Here is a 27,648-nt window from a genome sequence, read left to right as displayed (position 1 = left end):
CCCCCATGTGCACACACACATGTACACACCCCCATGTGCGCACACACACACACACACACACGCAACACATGCACGCACACACAGACCTGTGCACAGACACACGTGTACACACGTGTGCACACGCGTGCACACACCCCCACGTGTGTACACACTCACACCCACCCCCCCAAGTGCACACACACGTGTGTACACACAGGCACACGTGTGTACACACAGGCACACGTGCGCACACACCCTCTCATTTGCATATCCTTGCCCCGCCCCCGTTCCGCCCCTCCTCCAATGGGAGCCCCGCCCTCCCCGCAGGCAGCCCCGCCCCTCCCTCCTCATTGGCTGCCTGCCCTTCCCGCCCACCCCCTGCCGCAGAGCAGCCCAAGGGGAGCGGTCCCCGGGTGATCCCGGTGGCACCTCCAGGTGATCCCGGTGGCACCTCCAGACCCCCGCTGGAGAAGCCCCTCCCATCCCTGGGACCGAGGGACGTCACCTGGGGACGCCCAGGTGGGGTGCCCAGGGCACACCTGCACCCCCCAGGGACACGTGCGCCCCACCTTAGGGACACCCGGGAAGCGGGGACGGGGTGGTGACACAGGCAGGAAGCGAAGGCGGGCCCGAGGCGGGTGAGGGCCAGGAGGGGGGGCCGTGATACCCCACGTGCGTCCGGGAAGGCGAAGGGATGTCGCGGAGCCATCAGTGGCAAGAGGCTGGAGCGGGGCAGCTCCTGGCCGGGAGCCCCGGGCCCTGTTCTGGGACTAGTTCGGAGGATTAAAGGATTTAATCCCGGGAGTTGAACCGCGGCTGGGAGCAGGGCGGGTGGAGGGGGCACTTGGTAGTTTGGGCAGTTTTTCATTCCAGTTTTGGCATCTTGGGCAGCGCCAGCGCGTGCCAGCACCAAACCCTCCAGGGACTTCTCCTCCAGCATCAGATTCCATGGCCTGGGATAACTGTCACACTGGGCTGGGATGAAAGCGCCGCATTGATCCCGGGTAATAAATTGCTCCTTAGCAGGATGGTGGGAATGAAAACCACAGCCCTGATACGAGGATGACGGGCAGACCGGGGTGTCTCCTGCCATGCAGGGATGGCTGCTGGAGCCAGAGGAGCAGCCCAGGGCTGGATCCTGCCCCAGTCCCAGCCCAGGCACTGAGGGGTCCCGGCACAGGCCCCATCCTGCATCCCAGCCCGGGACTCCACTGCAGTCCCAGTCCAAGCTGGATCCTGCCCAGGCCCAGGTCCTGGCCAGGCATGGGGAGTCCCCAGCTGGCAGATGGGGGTGGAAAGAGCATCCCAGTGGATTGGAGCATCCTGGGATTCTGGAACATTCCAGGAGGAAACAGGGCATGGGGGGGTGGGGAAACCAGAGCAGCTGTGGGGCTGGAGCACCCAGGGTGGGGATCAGTGAATCCTGGGGCATTGGAGCATTCCACAGGACTGGAACATCCAGGGAGGGGCTTGAGCTTCCTGGGGAGGGGGGGTCAGAACTACATGGCCCAAGCTCGAGTCGCCCCCCCGAGGGCAATTTTGGAGTGCATGTCTCAACTGGAGCCCCTCAGTTCCCAACGAGGCCACCCACCAACCCGTCACAGGGAGGTCGATGTATGAAATTTATTTAGGAAAACCAAAACCCACCAGAAAAGAGAAATAATAATAAAGTAGGAGGAGAAGGGGGCGAAGGAGGTGGAGAAGTTGGAAGAGAAGGAAGAGGAGGAGGAGGAGGAGAGGAGAAAGAAGGAAAAAAGAAGGAGAAAGGGGAGGAGGAGAGGAAGAAAGAGCCGTCTCCTCCTCAGGCTCCGTTGGAGCCCAGAACAACCAGTGCTGCGAGAGGGAAGGACGGAAAAGCTGGAGGAGGTTTGCACACCCACACACGCCCAGGCACACACTCGTGGGTGAGCTGGGCTGGGCTGGCTGCGCTCCCCCGGATCCAGAGGGGTATGTACAGGGGCGGGAGCCAGGAAAGCATCGACCACCTACGCACACCAGCAGCGGGGGCTGGAAAAGTGGGATACAGCTGGGAAACAGGCATCCCTGCGTGACCCCCCGTGGTGTGGTACCCTGGATGCAGAACCCAAGCGCAGGACACCCCCACATCCATCAGATGGACAGACCCCCACGTCGCCAGGCACCCCTGGGTTGGCACTGGGATGCAGGGCCCACCTGGGAGCAGTTGTACCCCCGGGACATCGGTGCCACAGCCATGCCAGAGATGGAGCCGCTGTCCTCTTGCAGCGTGGGGGTTTGCTGCCTTCTGGGACCCCCCCGGGTGGCATGGGGAAGGGAGAAGGGCTTGAGGGGGCCTTGGGGACAAAGCCGTGGGCCAGCAGCCAGACGCGGTCACCAGGTGGGTCCCACCAGGGCTCGGGCAAAGCGTCTCGCTCAAGGCATCTCCGAGTAGGTAAGGCAAAAGGAACTCAGGTCACTTCATCTGCGCGGGGCAGCTCAGCGCTGGGCTCTCCCGTGGCTGCTGCAGACACACGCTCCAGGGATCCCAAGAACACGGGAATGAAGGCATTGCTTACAGATGAGCCCAGGAGAGGAACGGCCTCAGTGTCGCCCAAATCCTGGAGGGACCTGCTGTGCACCACTGGGATGGTGCCATGGAGTGCTGCAGAGGAGTGAGGATGGCACAGCAAATGGCCCCACGTCCACTCTTGAGCCTGGTGGGACCAGCATCCGTGGGACTGATGCCAGTAGTGCCAGAATTTCACCATGCTGCTCCCATCGCCTGCCCCTGCTCTGGTGATGAACCCATGCAGCTCCCACGAGCTGGGTGATGCAGCCTGGGGGCTCAGTGCACCTCAATCCCTCAGGGCTCAGCTCCCACCCTCATCCCCGACACCCCCTTTGGCTGACCCCCGGCAGGGCAAGCTGCTCACCACGGTTCCCCTGCTCATGGGTGTTTCAAGTGGCTTTGGATGGGGTGACGGAGCCCTGGGTCACACACAGTTGGACCCTGTGGGGCTGGTGGACCCCCTGGGGCTGAGGGGGTCCATAGGGGTTCAGCTGTGGCACTGGAGGGACCACAGGAAGGTCAGCAAGGTCCACGCACGGTGGTCTGTAGGAGAGGAGGAACCATGAAAGACCATGAGGGTCCAGGTAGGGTGGTCTGCAGGGCCAGAGGAACCACAGGAGGTTGGTGGGGTGCATGCACGGCTGTCAGCATGACAGGGGAGTGGTGAGAGACTATCAGGGTCCATGGACGGCCAGAGTGACCACGGGAGACCAACAGCATCTGTGCACGGGGCCAAGCAGGAGCAGAGGGAGCCCAGGGCGCCGGCGGGGTCCGTGCACACGGGTCAGTATGGCTGGAGCTGTGAAGCCACTGCGAGCCAGGGGTGCTCCCGACGCGCTGGGCACCAGGGAAGCTGCTTGCGGTGAAGAGGCTCCCGGGTGGGCACCACAGGAACACCCACGCAGCGGGGACACGGTGGGGACACAGCAGGGACACGGATGGGACCGGATGGACCCCCTGCGGAGCACAGCCCCCCCCCCCGTGTGTGTGCAAAGCAGAAGCAGGGCCCCCAGCCTTGGCACACGTGTAGCCCTTGCAGGGGACGTGGCTGCATGGGACTGAGCTGGGCGAGGGATACGAGTCCTTCCATGGGTGAGCGGATCCAGGGGGCCCAGGGAGGGGGGGATGTTAGCCAACAGATGCTCAGCAGCTACTGGGAAGAGGCCAGAGCAGGTTCTCCGGGGTGGGACCCAGCAGGGCACGCAGGCACAGTATCCCCATGGCCATCCTGCTCCAGGTGCCTCTTCCCTCCTCCAGCTGGAGCCAACCTCCTTCCACGGGCCACGTCCACAGAAACACATACCTCCACTCTGCAGCCACTCCGTGGCTCTCCCACTGCCCCTCACCATCCTGCCAGTCCCCCTCTGTCCCACTGACCCCCACACACCCATTTCAGGGACACTGACCCCTCCAGGGCTGCTTCCACTGACATTCTCATCGTCACCCCACGGGGACAGGGCCTGCAGCCTTAAGGCAGTTTAAAGCACATCCATCCCCCAGCCCCACAGTGTCCCCTGGTGCTCCCAGCCAACAAGGCAGTGTCCCAGGGCCCACCGGGTGGAGGGGACACCTGGACACCTGCCCCAGAGGGAGGAGACAGTCACCCACTGGTGGGGAAGGGCCAGCGGTGGGTGCTGGCAGCACACAGCCCTTGCTGTCATGGTCCAGAGTCACTGATGTCCCCCCAAAACTCCCCCCCATGGTTTGGGGGATGAGGCTTGGGGATGCTCCTGGCCCGGCCGTGGCTGTGGCCCCCCCATCGCCTCCCTCACTCGGCCGCGGCCTCTGGGGGCTGCCCCACCTCGGGGTCCAGGCAGCCATTGAGCTGGGGGTCCGGGGCCTGGGGGTCATAGTCCTCATCCAGAAAGTCCAGGGAGTTGTTACTGGGCAAGCCTCGGATGGTGAATTTGTGGGAGACCTTGGTCCACTGCTCCCGGTTGCTGGCCACCCGCTCGTAGAGCTCTGCTGCCTTGGGGAACAGGTCCTGCAGCAACCTGGGGGTGGGGGGTACACCCCATCAGCACGGGGCTACACCTCCTTAGCTGGGTGGAGCCCCAACCCTACTGCTTGGAACCCCCACCCAACCTATGCAAGACACCCCGTGCAGCACCCCTGTCCCACCCTGAGAGGGGTGGGGGGTGGTAGGGGGTCCCTCCCACCCCAGTGCCAGCCCCGGGGCTCACTTGTAGATGGGCATGGCGATGTGCTCCATGAAGCTGATCTGCAGCTCGGGGATGTAGGCTTTCTCTCGGTCCATCATCTCCAGCGGGCTGTTTCCCATGGCTTTCTCCTGCACGGAGCCAACAGATGTTAGCCAACAGTGCCAGTGGCACTCCCCCACCCCATTCCTGGGCAAGACCTCTCTGCTCACCACCCACCCCCACATCCCATTCTCCCTGGTGCTTGCCAAGGGCGTTGGCCAAGCCCAGCCCTGCCAGGTGGCACCTACCAGATCACCCTGGGAGAAGAACTCCTTGTAGATCAGCTCCTGCAAGGGAAACGTGTCAGTGCAGGGGGTGCAGCCCGGGCTGAACCCCAACCCCTGCCCTCCAGACCCTTCCCCACAGCTCTGCATGGGGCAGGGACACAGTCCTGGCATGGGGGGACTGCTGCACTCTCCAGGGTCCCGCGTGGAGGGGCAGGTGGGTCCCTGGTGCCATGCAGGTGACCTGGGAGGGTTGTGGGGTGGTGTTCAGGGGGCAGCCCCGTGGTGTGGCACTCACTGCGATCTTCCTGGTGGTCTTCCAGCCCTTGGTCTGGTCAGAGAGGTCGCAGGAGGTCATGAGCAGGCAGAGCAGCAGGCTGCGGTGCTGCTTGTTCTTGGGGTCGTACCCCACTGCGGGCAGAGAGTGGGGAGGGCTTGGAGTGGGGGGCTCAGGAAGGAGCTCCACAGCCCCACCACCTCACATATGAGGACTCTGGTGACAGCCAGGACCTCCCATGCCACCTCCCAGCTTTGGTGGGATGAGTTCTCACCACCCCCCTAGTCCCAATCTCAATCCCAGGAGCTTCACCTTCTGCCATTTTCTGGAGGTCCTTGAAGATGCGCAGGTGGTGGGCCAGGTCAGTGGCCAAGATGATGTCCCTCATCAGGTCCAGCATGCGCTGGTAGTCCTGTGGACAAGGCAGCTGCCGTGACCAGCTCTGTGCCCCCGCCAGCTCCCGCATCCCCAGAGATCCAGGGATGGGGAGCTGGGGGTCTGGAGGGGACACAGGGGCTCAGCATGGGCAGGGGGTGGCCCAGGAGGGGCGTCAAGGTGGGGGGCTCACCTTTCGGGAGAAGTGGTCAAAGATGTTGCAGCCTTGGCTGTTGAGGATGGCGATGGCTTGGGCAAAGTGATGCCTCTGCGGGAGAAACCAGGATGGTGGGAGCAGGCAGGGAGCAGGCAGGGATGCTGGCACACAGCCAGAATCCCAGAGAGCAAGGCAGTGGGAGGTCTGAGGGGGTCTTACCTCCATGACAGAACCCTCAGAGCTGTAGAGCGCGGCCAGGACAGATTTCTGCAAGGCAGAGCAGCCAGAGTGATGGAGCTATGGGGGCGAAGAGGCCCCCCAGCTCTGCCCCTGTCCCCGTGCCCCCCACCCCTGCCCATCCCAGCGCTGGGCTCGGCTCACCGAGGCCACCTGGAAGGAGTTATTGGTGCCTCTGTGGTCCAGGTCGTGGCACATGCAGGAGATGAAGAGGGCAAAGATCTCGATGTCTCTGGGGAGGGGGAGGAGGGAAACTGAGGGAGGCAGGAGGGCAGGGAGCACCCCAGCTGGGCCAGGGGATGAGGGACAAGGACGGGGATGGCACCTGGCCTTACTCCAGATAGTTGACAAGCTCCAGGTTCTTGTAGAGCAGGTAGCAGAAGTGGGAGACGGAGAAGGCGTGCATCCAGTTGTGGTAGGGCGGGTCACGGTACCCCTTCTTCACCATCAGGCAGAACCTGGCAGGGGAACAGGCCCATGCAGGGGGCAATCTCACCCCCTGGGGACCTCCACCTGGCCAGGTGTCTCCCAGGCAGTCATGGGGTTGGGGATGGAGAATGGGATGGGGATGAGAATGGGACGGGTTGGGAATGAGGAAAGGGACAGGGATGGGGACAGGGAAAGTGGATCATGGTGTGGATGTGGATATGGTTGTGGATAGGCACTGGGACAGGGACAGGAACACTGATGGGAATCTGGATGGGGATGGAGACAGGGAAGGGAACAGGGAAAGGAGTAGGATAGGTGCAGGGAAAGTGGACGGTGATGAGGATGGGGATGAGAAGGTGGATAGTGGAGAAGGATTGGGACCCACCTGGTGAGCGTCTGACGGTCCATCTTGTAGTTGTTGATGAAGTTCATGTCCTGCAGCATGCTCAGGATGGCCTGCAGAGGGGACGGGGTGGGTGGCAGGGGGTGACAATGCCCACCATGAGCCACCCCTGCCCACAGGGAAATGCTCAGGGAGGCAGCCACATTCCCCCATCCCAGCCCCCCAGGGCTGATGTACGTGACCTGACAGAGAGCAGCAGGGGACAGTGGCAGCTGAGGACTGTCCCCACAGCCCTCACCATGGAGGTGTCATCCTCGGGCAGGGAGCGTGGTGTGTAGGTGAAGCTGGCGAAGTTGGGGTCGATGGTGGACACGGGCTGGATGCCCTCGCTCAGCAGCTTGGTGTACTCATCATCTGACACCTGTGGGAGTCACAGCCAGTGGCCCATGCTGTGACCAGGTCCCCAGAGTGACCCAAGGGCCACATGAGCCACAGTGAGAGCAGAGAGCCCTGGGATATCAACGCCACCCCACTGTGCCACCACCTCGGGTGAAGTGTGGGGGCACCACACTGGGAGCAGGGGTCCCACCCCTGTCCCCATCCCAGTCCCTGTCCTCATGCCACCTCACCTTCATGTGGTACATCATCATCTCGTTGGCCAGGTGGCTTCGGTACTGTGCCTCATTCACCTTCTTGTACAGCAGGGACTGCAGGGCGGGATCGGGGGACGGGAGCGCTGGGGGTGGGCAGACACCCTCCAGCACCCCCAGCCCACCCTGGCACCCCAGCACATCCTTATCCCCTCGTCTGCCCTCCCCTTCCCACGGCCACCACCGCTTGTCCCCACAGAACAGGGACCACACACACGTCCCCTCGTCCCTCTGTGCTGTGGCAGAGCCAGGGCCCCCCTGTGTGTGACCCCCCGGGCTGGGCCCCCCCGGCACGCACGTGGGCGATGCTGATGCCGCAGTAGATGGAGAAGGCGGTGGCCAGGTCCTCGTCGAACTTGCTGAACCAAGGGCCGTTGATCTTGTTGACCAGCTCCGCTACCCCGATGACCTCTGGAGCACAGGGGGGGCAATGGGGGGGTCAGGCTCGCGTGCTGGGGACAGTGCCACATCCATGTGACGAGTGACCAGACCACCACGTGCTGACGGAGGCATCTGTGCCCCCCACGCCAGTGTGTCCCCCATGCCAGTGTGCCCCCCATGCCAGTGTGTCCCCCTCACCCTGGCTCTCGTTCTTGATGGGGAAGCAGAGGATGTTGCGGGTGCGGAAGCCGGTGCTGTCGTCCACCCCGCGGTAGAAGAGCGGGTGTGAGTAGGCATCCTTGATGTTCAGGATCTTGCCGGTGGTGGCCACGTGCCCGGCGATGCCCTGGTCCGCCGGGATGCGGATCTCGTAGCTCTGCGGGCAGGGGGAGGGCGTCACCAGCAAGGCTCGGGGGGCGGGACACACCCCCGGACCGCCCAAGTCCACCCCGCGGGCCCCGCGCTCACCTCGTCGTCCACCACGCCGCCGTCGAACACCTTGGCCACCAGCTCGTGGCTGAGCCGGTCCAGCAGGAACACGGAGCATCTGCAAGGGGCGCCGCTGCCGTTGGCACGCACAGGGGAGCCCCGCGTCCCCTCCGCGTCCCCCCCACGCGTGTGCCCCCCTCCCACTCACATCTCGGCGTTGCTGAGGTTCCGGGCCTCCGTAATGATCTCCTGGAGCAGGACGGACACGTCATCTGTGGGGGGGGCAGGGCAGGGTCAGGGACCCCCAACGGGGCAGCGCGGCCCCCCCACCCCACACTCGGGCAACGGAAGGGGGGGGCTCAGCTCAGCAGGAAGGCTGGGAGGTATGGATGGACAGGGCTCTGTGTGTGTGTGTGTGGCATGTGAGCAGCACATGCCTGTGTGCAGCAGCACCTATGTGTGTGCAGCAGTGCCCACACGTGTGTGCAGCACCCATACATGTGTGCAGCACCCATATGTGTGTGCAGCAGTGCCCATACGTGTGTGCAGCACCCATACGTGTGTGCAGCAGTGCCCACATGTGTGTGCAGCACATGCGTGTGTGCAGCAGCACCTATGTGTGTGCAGCAGTGCCCATACGTGTGAGCAGCAGTGCCCATATGTGTGTGCAGCACCCATACGTGTGTGCAGCACATGTGTGTGCAGCAGTGCCCATACGTGTGTGCAGCACATACGTGTGTTCTGCAGCAGCACGTGTGCACACGTGTTCCTAAGAGCTATGTGGTCATGCCACATGCACATGTGCAGCCGTGCAGCGTCAGTGTATGCCAGGCTCTGTGCCAGCTCATGTCACCCTTCTGTGACCATCCCCCAGCAAGGGGACAGGGTCCTCCCTGGCTGGGGACAGACCCCAGTGCCACCGCCCCCCGTGTGCTCCCCTGCCATGGGGGCTCTCCCGTGCACCTACCCAGGTGGGTGAAGAGGTTCTTGGCCACCTGCAGCAGAGCCTGGGGGGACAGAGGGGATGCCATCAGTGACCAGCACGAGGTGGGACACACACACACACACACACACACACGTGTGTGACACGGCCCCACGGGCGCTCACCTGGCACTCGCACTTGAGCTTCTGCTCCTTCTGGAAGGCCAAGGTGCTCGTGAGCACCGTGGAGGTGTAGCAGAAGCAGTGCTGGATCTTGTGCTCGTCCGTGTCCGTGTAGCTGGTGGGGGGACACCTCAGTTCCCTGTCCCCACTGGCCACCCCCCTTCCTCCACGGTGACAATGCTCCAGCACCCCCAAAGCAAGGGGGTGCAGCCCCACAGAGCCCCGGCCAAGCCACCGCTCACCTCTCCCCGCTCAGCTTGTTGAAGGCGCAGGCCAGTGCCACCACCTGGGAGGTGGCCCGGCTGATGACAGGGACACAGAGCATGGAGGTGACCTCGCAGCCCAACATGCTGCTCAGCTGCTTGTGCTCCTCCTGCGGGCAGAGGTGAGGAGGGGGTGGAACCAGCACCGCCGGCCGCCCCCGGGAGGCACCGGAGTGACCCCTGTGTGTCCCCAGGGGCAGGGGGCACACGGCTGGTACCCACCTCGCTGATGTCCTTCAAGGTGATGGGCTTCTTGTCCTCCACCACCTGCCCCAGGCGCCCGAAGGTGAGCTGTGGGGGGAGGGGATGAGTGAGCCCGTGGTACCTCCTGCCCACCCCCCAGACCCCCACCCCTCACCCCCCCCCCCCCCCCCCCCCCCCCGCTCACCGAAAAGCTGATCTCCTCCTCGAGGACACGGTCCCCCACCACCTGCAGGAGATGGGGGAAAGGAGGTGCCCTTGAGGATGACACCGTGCTCAGGGGGTGTCCTGGCACCCGCTGGGGGGTCAGGGTTGGGAGACCCTCGTGGCACCCACCTGGCAGAAGAGCTGGTGGTTGTCCTCGGAGACGAGCAGGAGGCAGCAGCACAGCGACTGGGTCTCCTGCTTCAGCTGAAGGGATAGCAGGGGGTCAGCACCTCAGCCTGTCCTGAGCACTCCCAGGGCAGGATCTGGCCCCTCCTCTGCCTCCCTGTGCCCAGGGCACCCACACATGCAAAACCAGGTGCCCCGCCCCAGAACCTCTTCCCTGTGCCTGGGCAGGGTCACTCTGGAAATCACTGATGGCAAGGGCAAGGCTGTTCACTGGACACTACTGGGGGTTGTGTACAGGGTGCTAGAGAGCAGTTTTTGGGGTGAGGGTGGCACTGTTAACTCTGGAGACTGTGGATGGTTATGATGAGACTGTTCACTCTGGTCACAGCTGGTGACTGCACAGCTGATGCTCGAGGCGTGCCTCTGCTTTGGGGAATTTTCTTCTGTTTTGAAATAAAACAGGGCTCCCTAGTGTGTCCCGGGGCTCGGGGCAGGTGAGGTCGGGGCCGGCGGGGGGACTACTCACATAGTTGATGACTTTGAGCTGCAGCGAGGCGGCATCCAGGTCATAGAGCTCACCTGTGGGAGGGGTCAGAGTGCCGTGAGGGGCCGGGCACGGTTCCACCCTGCACACAGACACCCCTCCCGGAGTCCCCCACTCACCACAGAGCTGCAGGATCTTGCAGTCCAGGTCACTGTAGCTGCTCTCAGGCGCCTTCTCGGGCTTGGCCAGGGACGTCTGGGAGGAACTGGTGGAGAGGCTGACCTGGGGCCAGGGCTGCAGCTTCTGCAGGGCTTGCAGGCGCCGGAATGCCACCAGGGCCTGCAAGGGGGGCAGAAAGGACAAGGAACAGCAAGGCTCGGGGGGGTCACAGGTCCCCAGGTGGCAGGTCTCACAGTGCAGAGGGAGTCACTCACATGTCTCTCCAGTGCACGAAGGTTCTGCTCATCCGAGTCACTCAGCTGGCCACAGTGCACCTGGAGGGGGAGTGATGTGAGGGCCCCCATGTCCGGGCCCTGGCTCTGTCCTCCAGAGCCCTGCCCGTGTCCCCACACTCACCAGGATGACACACACCACGGTCCCACTGTTCTTGTCCACCAGTGGGATGATGAGCACTGCAAGCGAGACAGGGTCAGTCCTGGGTGGAGCTCAGCTCTTGGGGTGCATGTCCTCACTGTGCCCCCATGTGTCATGACCCACCCACCCAGCCATCCTCCCCTGCAACCCTCCATCCACCCACCAACCCATTTATCCATCCACTCATCCTTCCACCCATCCACCTCCTCACACCTCCAGCCCTCCACCCACCCCTCCACCTACCCACCACCTGTCCCCCGAGACCCCCCTTCCCCACAGCCCCCACCTTGCGTGCCAGGGGCCAGGGGCGCTGCCAGGGGGCCCAGGTGCCGGCCGGGGAGCTCTGCAGGGAGCAGCCCCCCGCACTCCAGCCGCTTCTGCTTCCGCACAGCATCCCTGCGGGGACAGGGACACCTTGAGAACACCCTGGGAAGGGCACCTGGGCAGAGAAACCCCCTGGAAAGGGGCAACCTCCTAGGCAGGGACACGTGTGTCCCTGCACACACACACACACAGCCCCTGCGCACACACATGCACATCCAGGATGAGGATGAGGATGGGAAGGGAAAGGAGATGGGCACAAGGATGGAGCCGGAATGAGGACGGGGATGGGGTCAGGGGTGGGAAACCTCGTGCCCCCTGTGCACACGCCTGTTGGTGCACAGCAGCCAGGCCATGCCCGTGTGCCCACGCCCAGGCCGGGGGGGTGGTGCTGAGCTCACCTGAGCTTCCCGTCGGGGGGCAGCTCGTGGGGGGGGTCGTCGCAGAGCAGCCGCGTGTCCCCATCCAGCAGGTAGATGTAGACGTGCTCCTGGGGGCAGAGGGGCAGCACACACGTGTGCAAACACACGTGCGCACCCACACACGTGCGCACCCACACACGTGCACACCCACACGTGCACACCCACACACGTGCACACCCACACACGTGCACACCCACACACGTGCACTCCCACATTTTGCACACACACACGCGCGGATACATCCTGAACACGCACACAGAGTCATGCATGTGTGCACACGCCTGCACATGTGTGCACACACCTGAACACATGTGCACACGCCTGCACACACCTGGACACACCTGCACATGCGTGCACACACCTGCACACATGTGCACCATCCACACCCAGCCATGGCCAGGGCTCCCCGTGGAATGGCTCTGGCACAATGCTCACCAGCACCAGGGCCATCGGGATCAGGGCCATCAGCACCTCCAGGGACACCAGCACCCCCAGGGACACCAGCACCCTCGGGCCATCACGAGCACCAGGGCCACCCCCAGCACCCTGGCCCATATAGGGGGAGAATTGTGCAGAGGGATGGGGACAGGGAGACCCCACCCCAGGTTCAACCCCAGAATCAACCAAAGAAATCAAGCAACGAATCCACCCTCCATCCCCTCCCAGGGCTCCCCCCAGCCCAGGGGGTCTCAACAACCCCACAACTCCCAGGATGCTCTGCCCCCCACTCCCCCCAGGCCCCCACGTACCACGGCGGGCAGCAGGGTGACGAGGGCGTGGCGGAGGGCATCCCGCAGGGCGGGGGCATCCAGCGCAGCGCCCAGGCTCAGCAGAGCATCCTGCGGGGACAGCACAGCAGGACGGGGCGTCACCGGGGCCCCACACCAGAGGGAGGGGCGTGCGGCACCCGCCCTCCCTCTCCCCTCCATGGCACGGGTCCCCCTGCCCTCAGACCCCTCGCAGCTGCCTCCAGCCTGCCTGGAGCCTTTTGGGGGGCCGAGCCTTCCTGTTGTGGTCAGTGTCCGTGATGGGGGATACGGACACATCCCAGAAAGGGGGGGAGGCTTTGACACTGAGCCACACTGCCCTCGGTGCTAGCCATGCCATAAAGCACCACTGGGAAGAGAAATGGGACAAGATGGATAAAAGCTCATCTGGGGATTAACAACCCCGTGGAGGGATGGAGGTGTTGGGACAGACACATGGAAAAGCTGGGGGGCACAGGGACCTCCGTGGTACAACCCTCCCAGCTCTGCTCCTGCCTCCAGCCCTCGTCTGGGAGACCAGGATGAGGATGACGTGATGATGGGAATAGTGGATGCTCCGAGTCAGACACCAGACAACAGCTTTGGGATTTGCTCTTCCTTCAGTCCCAGCTCTGCCAGGCAGCTCCAGGCTGCATCCCTGACAACCAGACCCGGGGACCGTTCCCAACCCTGCACCCGGGGATCCCCCCCGGGACAGCAGCCCCTCTCCATGCCACCCCAGCCCTGAACCCGGGGACACCCTCGGCCGCGGGGCGGGATCCGATGGCGCGTGGGAGTGCGGCTGGAGGCGAGGGCGCTTCCGGCTGGAGACAGCGGCGCTGGATGTTATTCCAACAGGGCCGCATCTCCAGTCACTTACACACACTGGAGACACATGCACTGTAGAATACAGCCAGGCCTGGGCCAGGTGGCCGTCCCGCCGTCCCTCTGTCCCACCGGATCCTCCACAGCGGCCCCCCCGGGGGCGGGGGGAGATGGGGCAAAGTCTGAGCAGGACCCCGGGTCTGCTTGGGGCATCACGTGCCGGTGGCACACTTGGCACGGGGACAGACAGGTGGCAACTGGACGTGGGTGGTGGCTTTAATAGGGCTGGGAATGCGGGTCCTTCCCTGGAGTGGTGAGGGGAAAGCTGCAGGAGCTAAAAAAAGATACTCCCAAGATGAGGCGAGAGCGGCACAGGCAGGCAGGGAAGTTTGCAGAGGAGGAGGCAGGGGGAGTGAGGGTGGGCTGGGAAGGGCGTCACACTCATTCCACTTGTTCCACTGATGCCAATAAATGGCTCGTCTCACTCACCCCATCGTCCCACTCAGCCAACTCACCATATTAATCTAACTCATCCTACTCATCACATTCAATGGCTCATCCAACTCAAATGCTTGTCCCACTCATCCTGCTCATCCCACTCAACCACTCATCCCCCTTATCCCACTCACCTTGCTTGTCCCATGCATCCAGCTCGCCCTGCTCATCCCCCTCAACAGCTCGTCCCACTCATTCTGCTCATTCCACTTGTTCCACTCATCCTACTTACCCCACTCATCCTACTTACCCCACTCATCCCATTTGTCCCACTCATCCCACTCCCAGCCCAGAGCAGGGGTTTGCCCCGACACCCTCACCCCATGTGACACCCTGTCCCTCAGGCCTGGGGGTGCTGCAGCCCCGCTCTGGGGGCTCTGCCAGGACACAGCCTGCGCCTGGAGACAGCACAGCCACATCCTAGGTATTGCCATAAACAGCCCATGGGGTTCCCCATGTCCCACTCCCAGAACTCCATGCCATGGGCCCCATCCAGGCACCACCCCTGTTTGGGTGAGGCTTCTCCAGATCCATCTCTACTCCATGGATGCCGGGGCATTTGGATGCATCCCTGGTGCAATGGGATGCTCCAGCACCAGCACGGAGATGAAGCTATTGGCTACCCCATGCCTGTCACCAGGAATGTCACCAGGACCCACCAAGCCGGGCTCATCCAGCTCTGTACCTGCACCCCTCTCCCAGGGGGCAGTTCCCAGTGCCTGCTCTGCATCCCAGCTTCCATGGAGAGCAGAGCTATGGTAATGCTTCCCAAGGGGGCACGGCGGGTTAATTAACTTCACCGAAACAGGAGGAGGCACAGAGGGATTGCAATTCCCAGCTGCTGAAGCAGAGCCCCATGCCCTCATCAGAGCCCAATGCCCTCATCCCAAGCACTGCACACCCAGCAACTCGGGAGGAAAATACTGCCTGGAAATGGGATGCCTGGAGACAGGCATGGAGAGGACTTTGGGAACAGATCCCAGGACAGAGTGTGGGGCAGGGGACGTGGCATGGCATCACCAACAGCCCCAGGAGCTGAGGATGCTGCTGCTGCTGCAGAGCAGGTGAGCAGTGCCCTGTCCCTGTCCAGGTTCCTGCCTTGTCCCCATAGTGCACTCACATGGCCCCGTGGACTCTCACCCGTGGAGTGTTGTCACCCTTGCTCTGGCCTGAGAGGGCAGGGATGCTGCTCTCACTCTGCTGAACTCCTGAGCTGACAGGGTGACCCTGGGGACCGTGATGCCAGCAGGAATTTTGCCAGCTGCCCTTGGCCAGCATCCCATGGTGCGGTGCAACACCAGAGCCGTATCTGCCTCAGTATTCCTGCTGGAGCTGGTGGGTGATTAATGACACCATTCATCTCCTCAGAGTAAGGATCTGTCTCTGCTCCAACACAGACTCCTGCTCTGGCTCCAGCAAAGCCAAATCCCACCACAGCCCAGCCTCCGGAGCACTGCCTGCTCTCCCTGCCATGGAAAATGGCCCTTTTTAATTTTCCCTCTATTTTTTCCCCACTTTTTCCCTTTGGAGAGTGGCAGCAGCATCCCATCCCCAGCCATAAGGTGGTGGGAAGCTCTAGCACAGTCCTCCCGACACCCATTCCAGGCTTACACAGACCCAGCTGGAATGGAAAAGCAGCTTTTCCCTCCCAGTGGAGGGAATTCAGCAGCAGTGAAAAGGAGGCTGTCTCTCCTTTTTTCGGGAGGGGCAGCCACGTCTGTGCCCTGCTCCCCACACTGGCCACAGCACACTGGTTTGTCCCCCCTGACACCCTCAGCCCCTCTGGATGTTTACGGAATAGAGAAATCCCATCCTGGATGGCTTCCTCTCAGGAAAGGCTCATTTCACACCTGCCATGGGGAGGACACCAAGGGTTTGGGGGGGTCTCACTGACCTCACAGGGTCTCAGTCTCTGGACTTGCACCCCTTCCCCTGGCCTTGCTCCTGGGGGATGAATGGAGACCCCCGGGGTGAGGAGGAGCCCCCAGGAGCAGGCAGAGGCCAGATCCAGTGCAGTGAGGGACCCACTAGGGTGTGCAGCCCCCTTGAGGGTACCTGGAATTTGGGATCTCTCCCGGGAGGGGACACTTGGCCACTTGGCAAGTAGAGCTTGTACCGGGCAGAGCTCAAATCCAGGACCTGCCATCCACAGGACTCCTCTTTAGCCACGGGGAAGCTGAGCCAGGCAGCAATGCCTAGTGCCTGGGAGCATCCTGCTCCTGGGGGAATGCTGAGCCGGGCTGCAGGACCCCCACCCTGCCTTGCAAGCGGATGCTGGGCCAAGGGGGCCCCAGATGGATCCTGCCATCGCTGCTGGAGCACCTATGGGTGCTGGCTCCACAGGAGGATGCTGGCAGCAGACCAGGCTTCCATGGCAGGCTTCTGCCACATCCCTCCCCAAGGAACCTCGAGGAAGTGAATCATCTCCCCGCCAAGCTTCCAGCCCAGCTTTGCTGTAAAGATTCCAAGTGAATGATCTGCCAGAGGTGACCCCTTGAGCTTGAGGCGTCCATCTCACTGCGAGCCCTCGGAGCTCAGCTCCTGCCCGTCCAGTGGGACTTCTTCCACCGGGGAACGCAGGGGAAATGAGCCCAATTAATTCTGGCAGTGGATTATTAGTGCATTACCCCCTGCCTGAGTGATCACCCTTGGGATGGAGCTGGACATCACTCCGTCTGGACAACTTCACCCCCAGTTGGGGTCCCCAAATCAGATTAGAGCATCCGAGATGCTGACTGCACAGCTATCTGTGCCCGTGGGCAGCGCATCCCAGTACCCACATCCCACACATGTGCTGCCTGGTGGGTGTGCCAGGCTCAAGGTGCAAAGGGATGGGGATGCTTGGGAGCGCAGAGTACAGCGAGGAGGGGTCTGGGGCAGGGAAAAGGACCCCCCTGCAGCCCCTCTCACACCAGCCCCATGTCTCTCATAGGGGGTTTGCAGGCTTCAAGGACAGCGGAGCTGCTCCCCAGGGCATTCCCCATGGAGCAGAGCCCTGCATGAGGAGGGTGACCCTGGGGTCCCCCCATCGCAGTCCCACCAAGCTGGGGCCGGGGGCTCAGGGCTCCCTCCCACTGTGGGCTCTTCACACAGGATGCATTTTTAGCTGCCAGCCTCTAGATCTTGTTACATCTGACAGTCAAAAAGCAAAATCCTGTTCAGATTCCTGGGAGGCAGCCTACCTCTGCCGGCACAGCCCCTCACTGCTCCCCACCCCGGGGCCCTGGCCAAGGGCTCCCTGCCTGCCCCAACCCTGCGGGCAGGGACACCCACACCCTCTCCTCTGCCCCAGCTCCACCTTTTCCCATCGCTTTCACCTGTCCAGGAAAAGTGGTGGGGAAACTTTCTCCCCTCCCTCCTCCGGTTCAAGGAGAAAGATGCTGGTCCAGGACCCCCTTTTGCCCCCGCCCGTTGCAGCCGGGGCTGTCTCCAAGCGCACGGGGACGGATGTCCCTGCCTTTGTCACCTCTCCAGCGCGCGGCCGCAGGGTGACAGCGCCAGGGGGAGCAGCTGATCCCCCCGGGCCCCCCAGGCTGAGCCACAGCTGCCAGCAAACGCCCAGCCTGCGCCCGCGCCGCCCTGCCCAAGCATTTGCCGAGCAATCTGGCGGCGTTAAAAATATCCCGAAATATCCCCGAGCCGTGATTCATCCTCCTCTCCCGCCTCCGGCGATGCTAAGCCCCCCCCAGCCCCACTCCCCTCCCGGGGGGCTGCTCCCCCCCGGCTGCTCGGCCCCGTGCTCCGGCCCAGGCGGTTAAATATAGCCGAGCCCTGGCCGTGTGTTGGCAACGCGGGGCTGACAACAGGGCAGGGCCGGGCGGGAGCATCACCGGCCTCTCACCCCGCGGTGCCAGCGGGGCACTGAGGCACAGAGCAGGGAAGCAGCTCCTGAAGGCAGCAGGTTGCAGCTTTTCTGTGGGCAGAGTGACACTGCGAACACCCTGTCACCCTGTCCCTGTCCCCCTCCCTGCTCCCTCCCACAGCCGCAGTTTCCCTGGGAATCCTCTCCACAGGGTTGAGGAAACAGCGTTCCTGCTACCCCCAGCTCTGCCGTGGGCTGGGTGACACTGCTGAAAAGCCTGTCACCCTGTCCCCCACATCCATTCAGGCCTCTTCCCTCAGCCCCACAGCCACAACTCCCTGGGGAATCCTCTCTGTAGTGGTGGGGAAGCAGAGGCAGTATCCCTGATCCCCCTGCAGCAGCATCCCTGATAACCCTCCAGCAGCCTCCCTGGGGCAAGGTCCATGGCAGCAGAGCATGGAGAGACGGATGGAGGGATGGATGGAGGTGAGGGCTGGCAGCTCTGCCCAACTCCGGCCGGGAAGCCATCCATCCATCTCCTCCCAGCCCCGTTCTCAGTCCCAAATTACATTGCTTTAATCTAATCAGGCAGCAACAACCTGTAACCCACGGTAGCTCCTTAATTACCTCATCTTTTCCAGGGGGATAATGAGGGCAAATGGGAAGGAAACACTTCTGGGATCTCTCGTCTCCCCATGGTCGTTTGCCTGGGGTCCTGGCAACGGATGGATGGGGAGCAGGGGCTGGGGTGCAGGAGCCTGGCACAGAACCACCCTGGCACCAGCAATCCATGCTGAGGCTTCCCAGGGCTGGAGGATGCAAACCCATGGAATCAGCCATCCCAAAAAAGCACAAAAGGGGCCCTGCATGCCCATGCCTGCCTCAGTTTCCATGTCTGTGGAGGTTCCCTGCCTCGGCGTCCCCACCTGCAGAGGGTCACAGCCGTGCAAGACCTTCTTGGGGTGGCTCTGGAGTTGGGTCCAGGTGGGATGAGCCATGCTGAGCCCACCATCTCCCCAGAGCTCAGGGCATCCTTCACCCCATCCTCCTCCTCACCCATGCATCAACCTCACCAGGGCCTGTCATGCTCACGCTGCACAGGGCACTTGCACAGACCCTTTGCAGGTGGAATTTCCACAGCCCAGAACCAGGCAGACACTGCTCCCCATGGACCCTGCATGTTCTGAGCGGGACTTTTTACTGATCCAAGCAAATTTCCCAACCTCTGGCACCCCCTGAGCCCTTGGGGTGCTCCCAATCCATCCCCCCACATCCCAGCCCAGCCCCCCGTGGTCAAGGGAATGGGGCCAGAGTCAAGGTTGCTTCCTGTTGATGTCCCTTTGTCAGGCAGGACAAACAGGGACTGCAGCCGCTCTCCTCAAGGATTTCCGTCCCCAGAACATCGTGGCCTTCTTGGAACAGCCAGCACTGGCTAATGATCTGTCACTGCTTTGTCCCTAATTAGTTCACTGTTCTAAGAAGGGAGGTGGCGAGCACTGGGGGTCTCACTGTCACTTGTCCCTAACCCACGTCCCATGGTGTGGAGGGAGACAGGGACACCACTCAGCCCTGTGTCACCTGTCCCTAAGCCATGGCGAGCAGAGGGTGTCCTGTGGCAGGCACAGGAAAACTGCTCCATGGTTAGGAGCATCCCTGGTATGAGGATGCCTTCGCCCCGAAGGACACAGACATCCCAGCACCCAGCTGGCACCAAGCCTTGGGTGCTGGCACTGCCAGGAGTGCTAGGAGGCAGCTGGCATGATGTGCATCCTTGGGACATGGCATTCCTGGAAAGATTTCCTGGCATACGGTCCCCTTCCCATCCCCACTGGCCACCAGCACCTCCCAGCCAGGTTTCCAGGACTTTCCTAGATGTTTCCTGGTGGATTAGCCATGCCAGGGCTCTCCGGGCCTGGCTCTGCTTGGGAGCATCATGGCAAAGCTCTGGAGGTGCAGCCAGAGTGGGGCTCATGGGGTCAGGGACACCCAGGTCCCCTGCAGGGGGAACGGGGAGCAGTGGGACAGGAAGGGGAATGTGGCATTCCCACATCCATCCCTGCAACCCCTCCTGGCACGGCTGGCGCTAATGGGATCTGCACAGTGATTAGGGACCTCATTTATCAGCCTCTGATGGGATCTGGGAAAATTGAATTGCCAGCCATCTGCAGCTGGGGAGGAATTCGATTTGGGGCAGCACTCTGGAGCAGGGCGTGGGGGGCTGGCAGAGCTGCCTCCCCCTGGGGCTCCGCTCTCTCCGTATGGGGACCGCTCTTATTTTCCATGTCTGTGAGGGTTTGATGATGGGATCCAGCTCTTGGCTGCCAGGAAGGGGTCTAGGAATCACAGGGGGTCTCACTACTCAGATGGGGAAACTGAGGCACAGCCAGGAGAAGCCCAAAACCCGTTACATGGGGAAAGGATCACAGTGCTGGTGTTTAACGGGTCAGAACCCAGCCAGGGGTTTGGCCTCCAGCCCTCCTCATCTATGGGGGGTCCCAAAGCCATGTCCAGGGCACCCAAAGCTGCCAGGCATCCTGCACCCGCCAAAGCCAGGCTGGAAGCAGCCGGAGAGGATCTCCTCTCCTGCAGCAGGAAGAGGGACGCTCAGGAGCCAGCATTGCTCCCTGGCATTTCCCACCCCACATGCACCCCTCGGGCAGGTCCCCACCATCCTCTCCCCCATATCCATGGGGTGGCCAGGCTAGGGATGCAATCAGATTCAGCTGCAAAGATCCCAGCCCAGTCCCCAAATTTATGGACTTGGCTCCCAGAGGGCCCCCCCAGACTCGGCCCTGCAGGGGATCCCAGCCTATCACCTCCCTGCCAAATGTCACAGCTGGGCTCCAAAAAGCCAAGGTCACCCACAGGGCCTGTCACAGTCTGGGGGAGATGCCACTATGCCATCTTGATGGGGTGCAGCAGGAGCATACTGATCCCCCTGCCCAGGGGGCAGCAGGAACACCCCCATCCCAGATCCCTCTGCCCAGGGGGCAGCAGGAACACCCCCATCCCAGATCCCCCTGCCCAGGGGGCAGCAGGAACACCCCCATCCCAGATCCCTCTGCCCAGGGGGCAGCAGGAACACCCCCATCCCAGATCCCTCTGCTCAGGGGGCAGCAGGAACACCCCCATCCCAGCTCCCTCTGCCCAGGGGGCAGCAGGAACACCCCCATCCCAGCTCCCTCTGCTCGGGGTGCAGCAGGAACACCCCCATCCCAGATCCCCATTCCCGGGTGATGCCATGGGGCATGAGAGCATGGGACCTATATACCAAACCCCACTGCCCCCCAAAAATCAGCACCAGGGCACTGCAGTTCTGGCACAGGCTAATTCCACACCCATGAGCTGTCACTCCTTGGAAAAAAGCCTTTGGCCCGAGAGGACCACCAGGCTGGGAAATACTGGGGCACACCCACCCACCCCGGTCTGGGGGTCTCGCTGTGCCCCCCCGGCCCTGCTGGGTGGGGGAGGAAGCCAGCCCTGCCCCACGTCACGGAAAGAAGCCGCCGCGGCCCTTTCCTCCCCTTTATTGCCCTGTTGATGTGTTTGTGTCCGCCGGAGGAAGCGCAGGGACAAACGCCCGCACACGCGTCTCCTCACCGCCCCCGGAGGGTCCCGGCCCCCGAACGCGGCCGGTTCCACGCGGGGGGGACCGAGGCAGGAGCAGCCCCGCGGTGCCGGCCGGGGCACCCTGACCCGGGTGGGCAAAGGTGCCCCAGCGCAGCCCCCACAGCCACGGGGGACAGTGCCCTCCCCCTGTCCCCCGACCCTGGGGAACAGCGGGGGCCCCCAACCCCTCCTGCTCCACCCGGCTGCGAACACGTATCAATTAGGGTTTGATTCATGGTTCAGTCCGCGGGTAATTGCATTGGGGCTGGAGGCAGGGAGGGAGAGGAGGAACAGACATCTTCAGCCTCACCCCACCGCAGGGTGGTCGGGAGGAGAGGGCTGGTGTTAGGGGGTGGTAACCCCTCAAGCCCTACATGCCACGCCCCCGCAAGGCTCGGGAATGGAGATTCCAGATGCAGCCAGCCCCCAGGACCCCAACGGGCGTGGGGATCCTGTGCCTGAGGTATTTTGTGGGGCGTGAGCTGTCCCTCACCCACCCTGGGCTGGGATGTGCTGGAGGGGGGCAGGTCGGCAGGACCCATCCCCATCTCTCACGTCCCGTCCCCACACTGCATGGCAGCTCTGGTGCCCTCAAGTCTTCACCTGCCCATTCGCGGGGGCTCAGTGCCCCCCCGCAGGACACACCGGCCCCGCTCAGCTCCTTTCCCTCCGTCAGCAGCTTTCAGCTCTTTCCCGGAGAGCGTTTCCTTCCCTTCATTTCCCAGCATGGGTCCTCTCTCCGGCCTTGAACTCACAGCCCCCTGGAGCCCCCCGGAGCCCCCCCATTTGCCCCAAGCAGCTGTGCCCCCAAGGGGACAGAGGCCACGGCTCTTACGCCCAAAACCGTCAGCACACAGGTCAGGGATCCATCCAGCTGAAGAGACGGTCACAAGAGGGAGAGAACCCCCCCAAGCCACCCCCTCCCCAAATTTGGGTGTACTCAAAGGCGCGGGAGCACCGACGACCAAGTGTTTTTCCACCCACGTACTGGGACGCAGCCTCCACCTCCCCAGAACGTGCAGCTGGTTCAAGGAGGGTGGGGGGCTCAGGGCAGGGTCCTGCTGGGGGTGCTGAAGGGGCTGCCTCCTTCCCAGCACCCCCCACCCCGAGGGCTGGCCGCCGGGTGGAACACAGCCGAGATCGTGGGGCTCCCGCTGCCAGCAGAGCGAGGGGACACAGGGAAGTGGGGACTCAAAGCCCCCAGACACACGAGACCCCCGGACATTCCTAAGCACATCACACCCCCAGCACACAAGGGACCCCCAGCCCCGAGACCACCGACCCCCCCGGGACCTCCTGGGTGCCCCCTTCCCCGGGGTGGCTCACGGTGTCCTGGAGAGTCCCCATGGCGCGGCCCAGCTCCTGGCGCGGCTGCGGGAGGGCGTGGGGGCCCCCCCGGGACCGGGACCGGCCCCCCCCCGGTCCAGCCCATTTCCTCCCGGGATCCCGCCGGGATCTGCATCTCCCCCCCAACGCCGCCTCCTTCCTGCATGGAGCGCAGCGTGTCCCCAGGCCCGGGGGGGGGCCACAAAACAGCACCGCCGCCCTCATCCCGGGAGCCCCATCCGTGCCTCAGTTTCCCCGTCGGGCTCTCCCGGTGGGGTTCACAGCCCCCCACAGAAAAGGGGGAGATAAGCGGGTGCAAGTGTGTTGTGTTCGGGAAACCCACCTCCCCCCCGCGCCGGCGCGAGAAAGGGATGGGGGTCCCGCAACCCCCAGTCCCATCAGCCCCCTGCCCCATGCAGCACCGAGCACGGCGGGCCCGGAGCCCCGGCTCCTAATCCCGCCCCCCAGCACGAACACCGGGACCCCCCGCACCCCCGGGACCGAGTGGGAGGGGAGGCGGGTGGGATGGGGGTCCTGGGTGGGAGGGGAGGTGGGTCGCGTGTCGTGGTTGCGAGGGGAGGTGGTCGGGGTGGGAGTCCCGCGTAGGAGGGGAGGCGAGTGGAGGTCCTGGATAGGAGGGAAGGAGGGTCGGGAATCCCGGGTGGGAGGGGAAGGGGGTTGGGGGTCTCGGGTGGAACGGGAGATGGTGGGATGGGGGTCCCGAATGGGAGGGGAGGCGCTCGGGGATGGAGATCCCGGTGGGAAAGAGAAGGGTCCCGAGTGGGAGAGGGGTGCGGGGGTCCCTCGCGGTGGAGGTCCCGCCGTCCCTACCTGTAGCGCCTCGGGGCCGGGCGCGGCGTCCCCCGCCCGCAGGAACCCGCGGCTGAAAAAGCGAAGGAGCGCGGTGAGGAGCCGCGGCACCATCCCGGCACCATCCCGGCACCATCCCGGCCCCGCGCCCCCGCACCGCCCGCGGGCTGCGGGCACGCCCCGCCGCGACACGCCCCGACTCGACACGCCCCGACACGACACGGCCCGCACCTGCTGCGCGGGGTCCTGAGGGGCGGGGATGGGCGGGGATGGGCGGGGGGCGTGGGGTCGGGAGGGGGTCGGGGCGTCACTATCCAACGTGGGGGTGAGGGTCCCCGGTGTGGGACGGGGGTCGAGGCGGTGGTGCCGATGTGGGCAGGGGATCAGGGCATCACTCCCCGCTGTGGGGAGGGGGTCGGCGTGAGGGTCCCAGTGCGTGTGTGGGATGGGGTTGAGGGTCCCGATGTGGAGAGGGGGTCGGGACATCACTCCCCGGCATGGAGAGGGGAGAGGGGTGGGAGTCCCAGTGTGAGAAGGGTGACGGGGGGTCCCGGGGTGGTGCCGGGGTCCCCAAGTGGGGAGAGAGTCGGGGCATCACTGCCCAGTTCGGGTGGCCCTGCTCGGGCCGTGGGGCTGGCAGTGCTCTCCCATTGCGCAGGCACCGGCTGTGCCCCCACGGCTCTGGCGTCTGGGGGGACACTCGTCCTCCTTGTTAAACCCTCCTCTCGTGAGGCTCGGGCCACCCCCCTGCCCCTGCCCCCTTCTTGGGCAGGGGTCACCTGCCAATCTCCCCCCACCCCCCGTGCAGTCTCCAGATAAAGTGTCCCACACACACTTAAGGGCTGCACCTCACATTTGAGTTGGGGGTCCTGCCCTCCTCCTCCATGGTGGGGCGCTGAAATCTCACCCCATCCCCGGCCCTGGGGTAACTCTGATGCAGAGCTTAGTACAGAAGGGCTCCCCTGCCTCCCATCCCGTGGGATACCGGAGGTGTCCTACCCAGCACCCCTCGCTTGGACAGGGAGGGACCCCCATGTTGGAGACCTTCATAGGGTCTGTTCACCCCCACCCCCCCATATAACCGCATCGCCTTCGCTGAGGAATGACCGCCCCCATCACGTCTCCCACCCTCTCCCAGGGACAAGTACAAGGATTTTGGGGTTCTGCCCCCACCCCAAAGGCCCCGAGGAACCCACATGGAGGATCGAGGTGCTCGGCCGTGACACGGTGGCCACATGCCACGCGGTGAGAGGGACACCGGCAGCGCGACAACCTCCATCCGTCCTCATTCTCCTCCTCAGGGCAGAGGGGGAGGAAAGCCTCCTGCTCTTCTTCCTCATCCCGGGAGTGTGTGTCCCCAGGCACTCCCGTGTCCCTGGTGCTCTTCGGGGACAAGGTGCTCTGGGGATTCGCTGGTGGCTCGTCAGGGCTCAGCCCCCGTCGCACCGTTTCGCAGGGAAATGCCACCTCGAGGCGCGGGCCGAGCAGGGGAGGGTTTGGGACGCCCTGTATGTTGCACCCCGCATCCCACTCCCCGCACCCCACTTCCTGCAGCCCGACCCCAGGGATGCCGGGACAGGGGGGCCCGTCCCGGAGGAGGGTCAGGGTGGCCGGTGGAGCCGCGGGGCCATCTAGTGGCCAGAGCCACCGGGGCCACTCCAGGGGGCTGATCCCGGGCACCCTCCCGCAGCCCCCCCGGCCTCAGAGGTCCTCCTGCCGCCGGGGGTGACCCAGGGTGACAGGTACCTCTTCCCGGGGTGGCACAGCATCACGGGCTCCTCACCCCGAGTCAGAGCCCCTCCAGGACAGCGTCTCACCGTGCCCACGGCCCTGCCCAGGCCAGCACCAGAGCCACTGTGTCCCCAAGATCAAGGTGTGGGGTCCCCAGCTCTGGGGACACCCTGCTGCAGGGACCGAGTGTCCCCCAGCCCGGGCAGGTCCTGCCGGCACAGATGTGGGTCCTGGGCTCCATGAATGAAGCAGATGCCCAGTGGGAATTGCAGATTCCTCGTGGGGCTGGCAGTGGAAACACCTCGAGGAGCTGGGTGCTGGCAGGATCCGTGCCAAGCCTGGCACGTCCCTGTCACCAGAGCCACCCACAGAGCAGGCCACAGCCCGGGGGACACAGAGCTATTGCTGGGCACAAGGACACAGTGCGGGGCTGTCCCTGCATCCCTGTCCCCAACTGCTTGCCCAGGGGTGCAAGGGATGGGACACAGGGGTGCAGAGACAAAGGGGTCTGGGGACAGGGGGGTGGCACACAGGGGAGCAGGGACACAGGGGAGCAGGGACACAGTGGGGCAGGGACACAGGAGAGTAGGGACACTGTGGGGCAGGGACATGTGCTGCAGCACCCCATTGCATCCACGCATCACTGCTCATCTCCCAGCTGGCTTGCCAATGACCCAGTGTAATTCTGAGCTGCTCCCCGGCTCTTCTGTGTGCCCCAGGAATGGCATCCCTTGGATGGGAACGTCACAGCACTCAGATGGACACACGCAGCCCCAGAACCTGGTCCCAGAGCTGCTGGGAAATAACCGTGGGTGGTGGGGAGAGGCAGCAGTGGGGGCTTCCCAGTTGGGCTTCCCGCATTTCCATCCTCCCTGTGGTTTTTCCCTGTTCCCAACCCGGGTTGGATCAATCAGCGCTGTGCATCCTGCCTCTCCCCAGGCCCTTGGGGAGCAGCCACCCCGCATCCCAGCTGGAGGGTGTCTGATGGCATCAGAGGGAGCAAAGTTCACACAGGCAAGTAAATATTAACACTTATTCCATGGAAATGGAATATTCCACACCAGAGACACCGGAATAAACCCTCTCCAGCTTTTCCCTGGGGGGTGCTGGCACTAAATGGTGTCAAACTGCCAAAGTGGAAGGATTTTGAGGGGGGCTAAGGCACCGAGATGGGCCTTCACACCCTGTGTAATCCCAAAATCCCATTTCTCCCCATCCCTACCCTCTTTGGGATCACTCTCAGGAGGGGCAACTGCAGCAATCTGTTCCCAGAGCAGCATCTGTGGGGACACTGGGTACACTGGGGGCACTGGGAGGGGAGGGGAGCGTGGCTGCTGTGAGTCAGGTCGGATCAGCGATGCTCCAGTAAACCGTGACACCAGGACAGACCCGGGGCCGGGTCCTGGCTCTGGGGAAGCACAGGGCTGTGCCACCTTCCGGGGCATCCCTGTCCTCCAGTGGTGGCCAGTGCAGGTGGCACAGGGGTGTCTGGGGCTGCGGGCTCTGCCCGTGGGACGGAGGGCACTGGGACTGGCCGAGCCTGAGGGACCCAGCCACCAGTGGAGCTGCTGGATCCATGGATGAATTGGGGTGTTACTCCTCCAGAGCTGCTAATCCGGGATACACTGACAGCCCTAAATCCCATCAGAAATCAATCCATCTGCTCTTCCGCTCGGCACTAATCCCCACAATGGCACCCGATCGATATCCCATTTACTGCTCGGTGGTTCCCCCATGGATAAATCCCACCCAGAGCCTGGGATGCAGCCACCCCCCCCAGAGGGCTCTGGTGTCCAGACAGGGCAGGGAGTGCTGTGGGGCAGGGAACGCCGTGTGGCTGTGGGGCAGGGAATGCCATGTGGCTGTGGAGCAGGGAATGCCATGTGGCTGCGGGGCAGGGAATGCCATGTGGCTGTGGAGCAGGGAATGCCGTGTGGCTGCGGGGCAGGGAATGCCATGTGGCTGTGGAGCAGGGAATGCCGTGTGGCTGTGGGGTAGGGAATGCCATGTGGCTGTGGAGCAGGGAATGCCGTGTGGCTGCGGGGCAGGGAATGCCACGGGGCAGGGAATACCGTGTGGCTGCGGGGCAGGGAATGCTGCGGGGCAGGGAATGCGGCTATGGAGCAGGGAATGCTGCAGCATCCTTCACCCAGGCTATGCCAGCCACGAGGCTGGAGGTGCTGGGAGGTTCCGTGGGACCAGGCAGGTCCATGGCATGGATCTACTGGGAGCAGCGGGAGAGTTGAGAATGCATGGGAGCAAGGAGCAGCTGTGCCTGCAGCTGTTAATAGGTGTGCACATGTATGTGTGTGCGTGCACGTGTGTGTGTGCACATGTATGTGTGTGTGTGTGTGTGTGTGTGTGTGTGTGTGT

General features: G+C 63.6%; 1 protein-coding gene across 2 annotated transcripts in view; it reads right to left on the bottom strand.

Moving 5' to 3' along the window:
* Positions 1 to 1,588: 1,588 nt before the first annotated feature.
* PDE2A (phosphodiesterase 2A) overlaps positions 1,589 to 27,648 on the bottom strand; it is a 42,291-nt gene continuing 16,231 nt past the window's right edge. The window contains exons 2-31 of one of the 2 annotated variants that reach the window (XM_017836022.1): positions 23,566 to 23,617; positions 12,681 to 12,770; positions 11,911 to 11,999; positions 11,475 to 11,584; positions 11,171 to 11,226; positions 11,029 to 11,088; positions 10,774 to 10,933; positions 10,637 to 10,689; positions 10,114 to 10,188; positions 9,965 to 10,006; positions 9,799 to 9,867; positions 9,556 to 9,686; positions 9,317 to 9,428; positions 9,177 to 9,216; positions 8,418 to 8,481; positions 8,249 to 8,327; positions 7,979 to 8,156; positions 7,698 to 7,810; positions 7,379 to 7,456; positions 7,048 to 7,170; positions 6,792 to 6,862; positions 6,313 to 6,435; positions 6,122 to 6,209; positions 5,960 to 6,007; positions 5,777 to 5,851; positions 5,521 to 5,620; positions 5,230 to 5,342; positions 4,956 to 4,994; positions 4,690 to 4,796; positions 1,589 to 4,500 (exon numbers count right to left, since the gene is read on the bottom strand). In XM_017836022.1, the coding sequence (XP_017691511.1) occupies positions 4,275 to 4,500; positions 4,690 to 4,796; positions 4,956 to 4,994; positions 5,230 to 5,342; positions 5,521 to 5,620; positions 5,777 to 5,851; positions 5,960 to 6,007; positions 6,122 to 6,209; positions 6,313 to 6,435; positions 6,792 to 6,862; positions 7,048 to 7,170; positions 7,379 to 7,456; positions 7,698 to 7,810; positions 7,979 to 8,156; positions 8,249 to 8,327; positions 8,418 to 8,481; positions 9,177 to 9,216; positions 9,317 to 9,428; positions 9,556 to 9,686; positions 9,799 to 9,867; positions 9,965 to 10,006; positions 10,114 to 10,188; positions 10,637 to 10,689; positions 10,774 to 10,933; positions 11,029 to 11,088; positions 11,171 to 11,226; positions 11,475 to 11,584; positions 11,911 to 11,999; positions 12,681 to 12,770; positions 23,566 to 23,617 (2,764 nt within the window). In that variant the 3' untranslated portion in view covers positions 1,589 to 4,274. Of the gene's footprint in view, positions 4,501 to 4,689; positions 4,797 to 4,955; positions 4,995 to 5,229; positions 5,343 to 5,520; positions 5,621 to 5,776; positions 5,852 to 5,959; positions 6,008 to 6,121; positions 6,210 to 6,312; positions 6,436 to 6,791; positions 6,863 to 7,047; positions 7,171 to 7,378; positions 7,457 to 7,697; positions 7,811 to 7,978; positions 8,157 to 8,248; positions 8,328 to 8,417; positions 8,482 to 9,176; positions 9,217 to 9,316; positions 9,429 to 9,555; positions 9,687 to 9,798; positions 9,868 to 9,964; positions 10,007 to 10,113; positions 10,189 to 10,636; positions 10,690 to 10,773; positions 10,934 to 11,028; positions 11,089 to 11,170; positions 11,227 to 11,474; positions 11,585 to 11,910; positions 12,000 to 12,680; positions 12,771 to 22,734; positions 22,772 to 23,565; positions 23,618 to 27,648 lie in introns of those variants that run through there. The other variant, XM_017836023.1, reaches the window with a different exon arrangement.

Source organism: Lepidothrix coronata, unplaced genomic scaffold (genome assembly GCF_001604755.1).
Source record: "Lepidothrix coronata isolate B3197 unplaced genomic scaffold, Lepidothrix_coronata-1.0 Scaffold268, whole genome shotgun sequence".
NCBI lineage: Eukaryota > Metazoa > Chordata > Aves > Passeriformes > Pipridae > Lepidothrix > Lepidothrix coronata.
The sequence above is the reverse complement of the archived record's forward strand: the minus strand, read 5'-3'. Positions and strand labels throughout refer to the sequence as shown.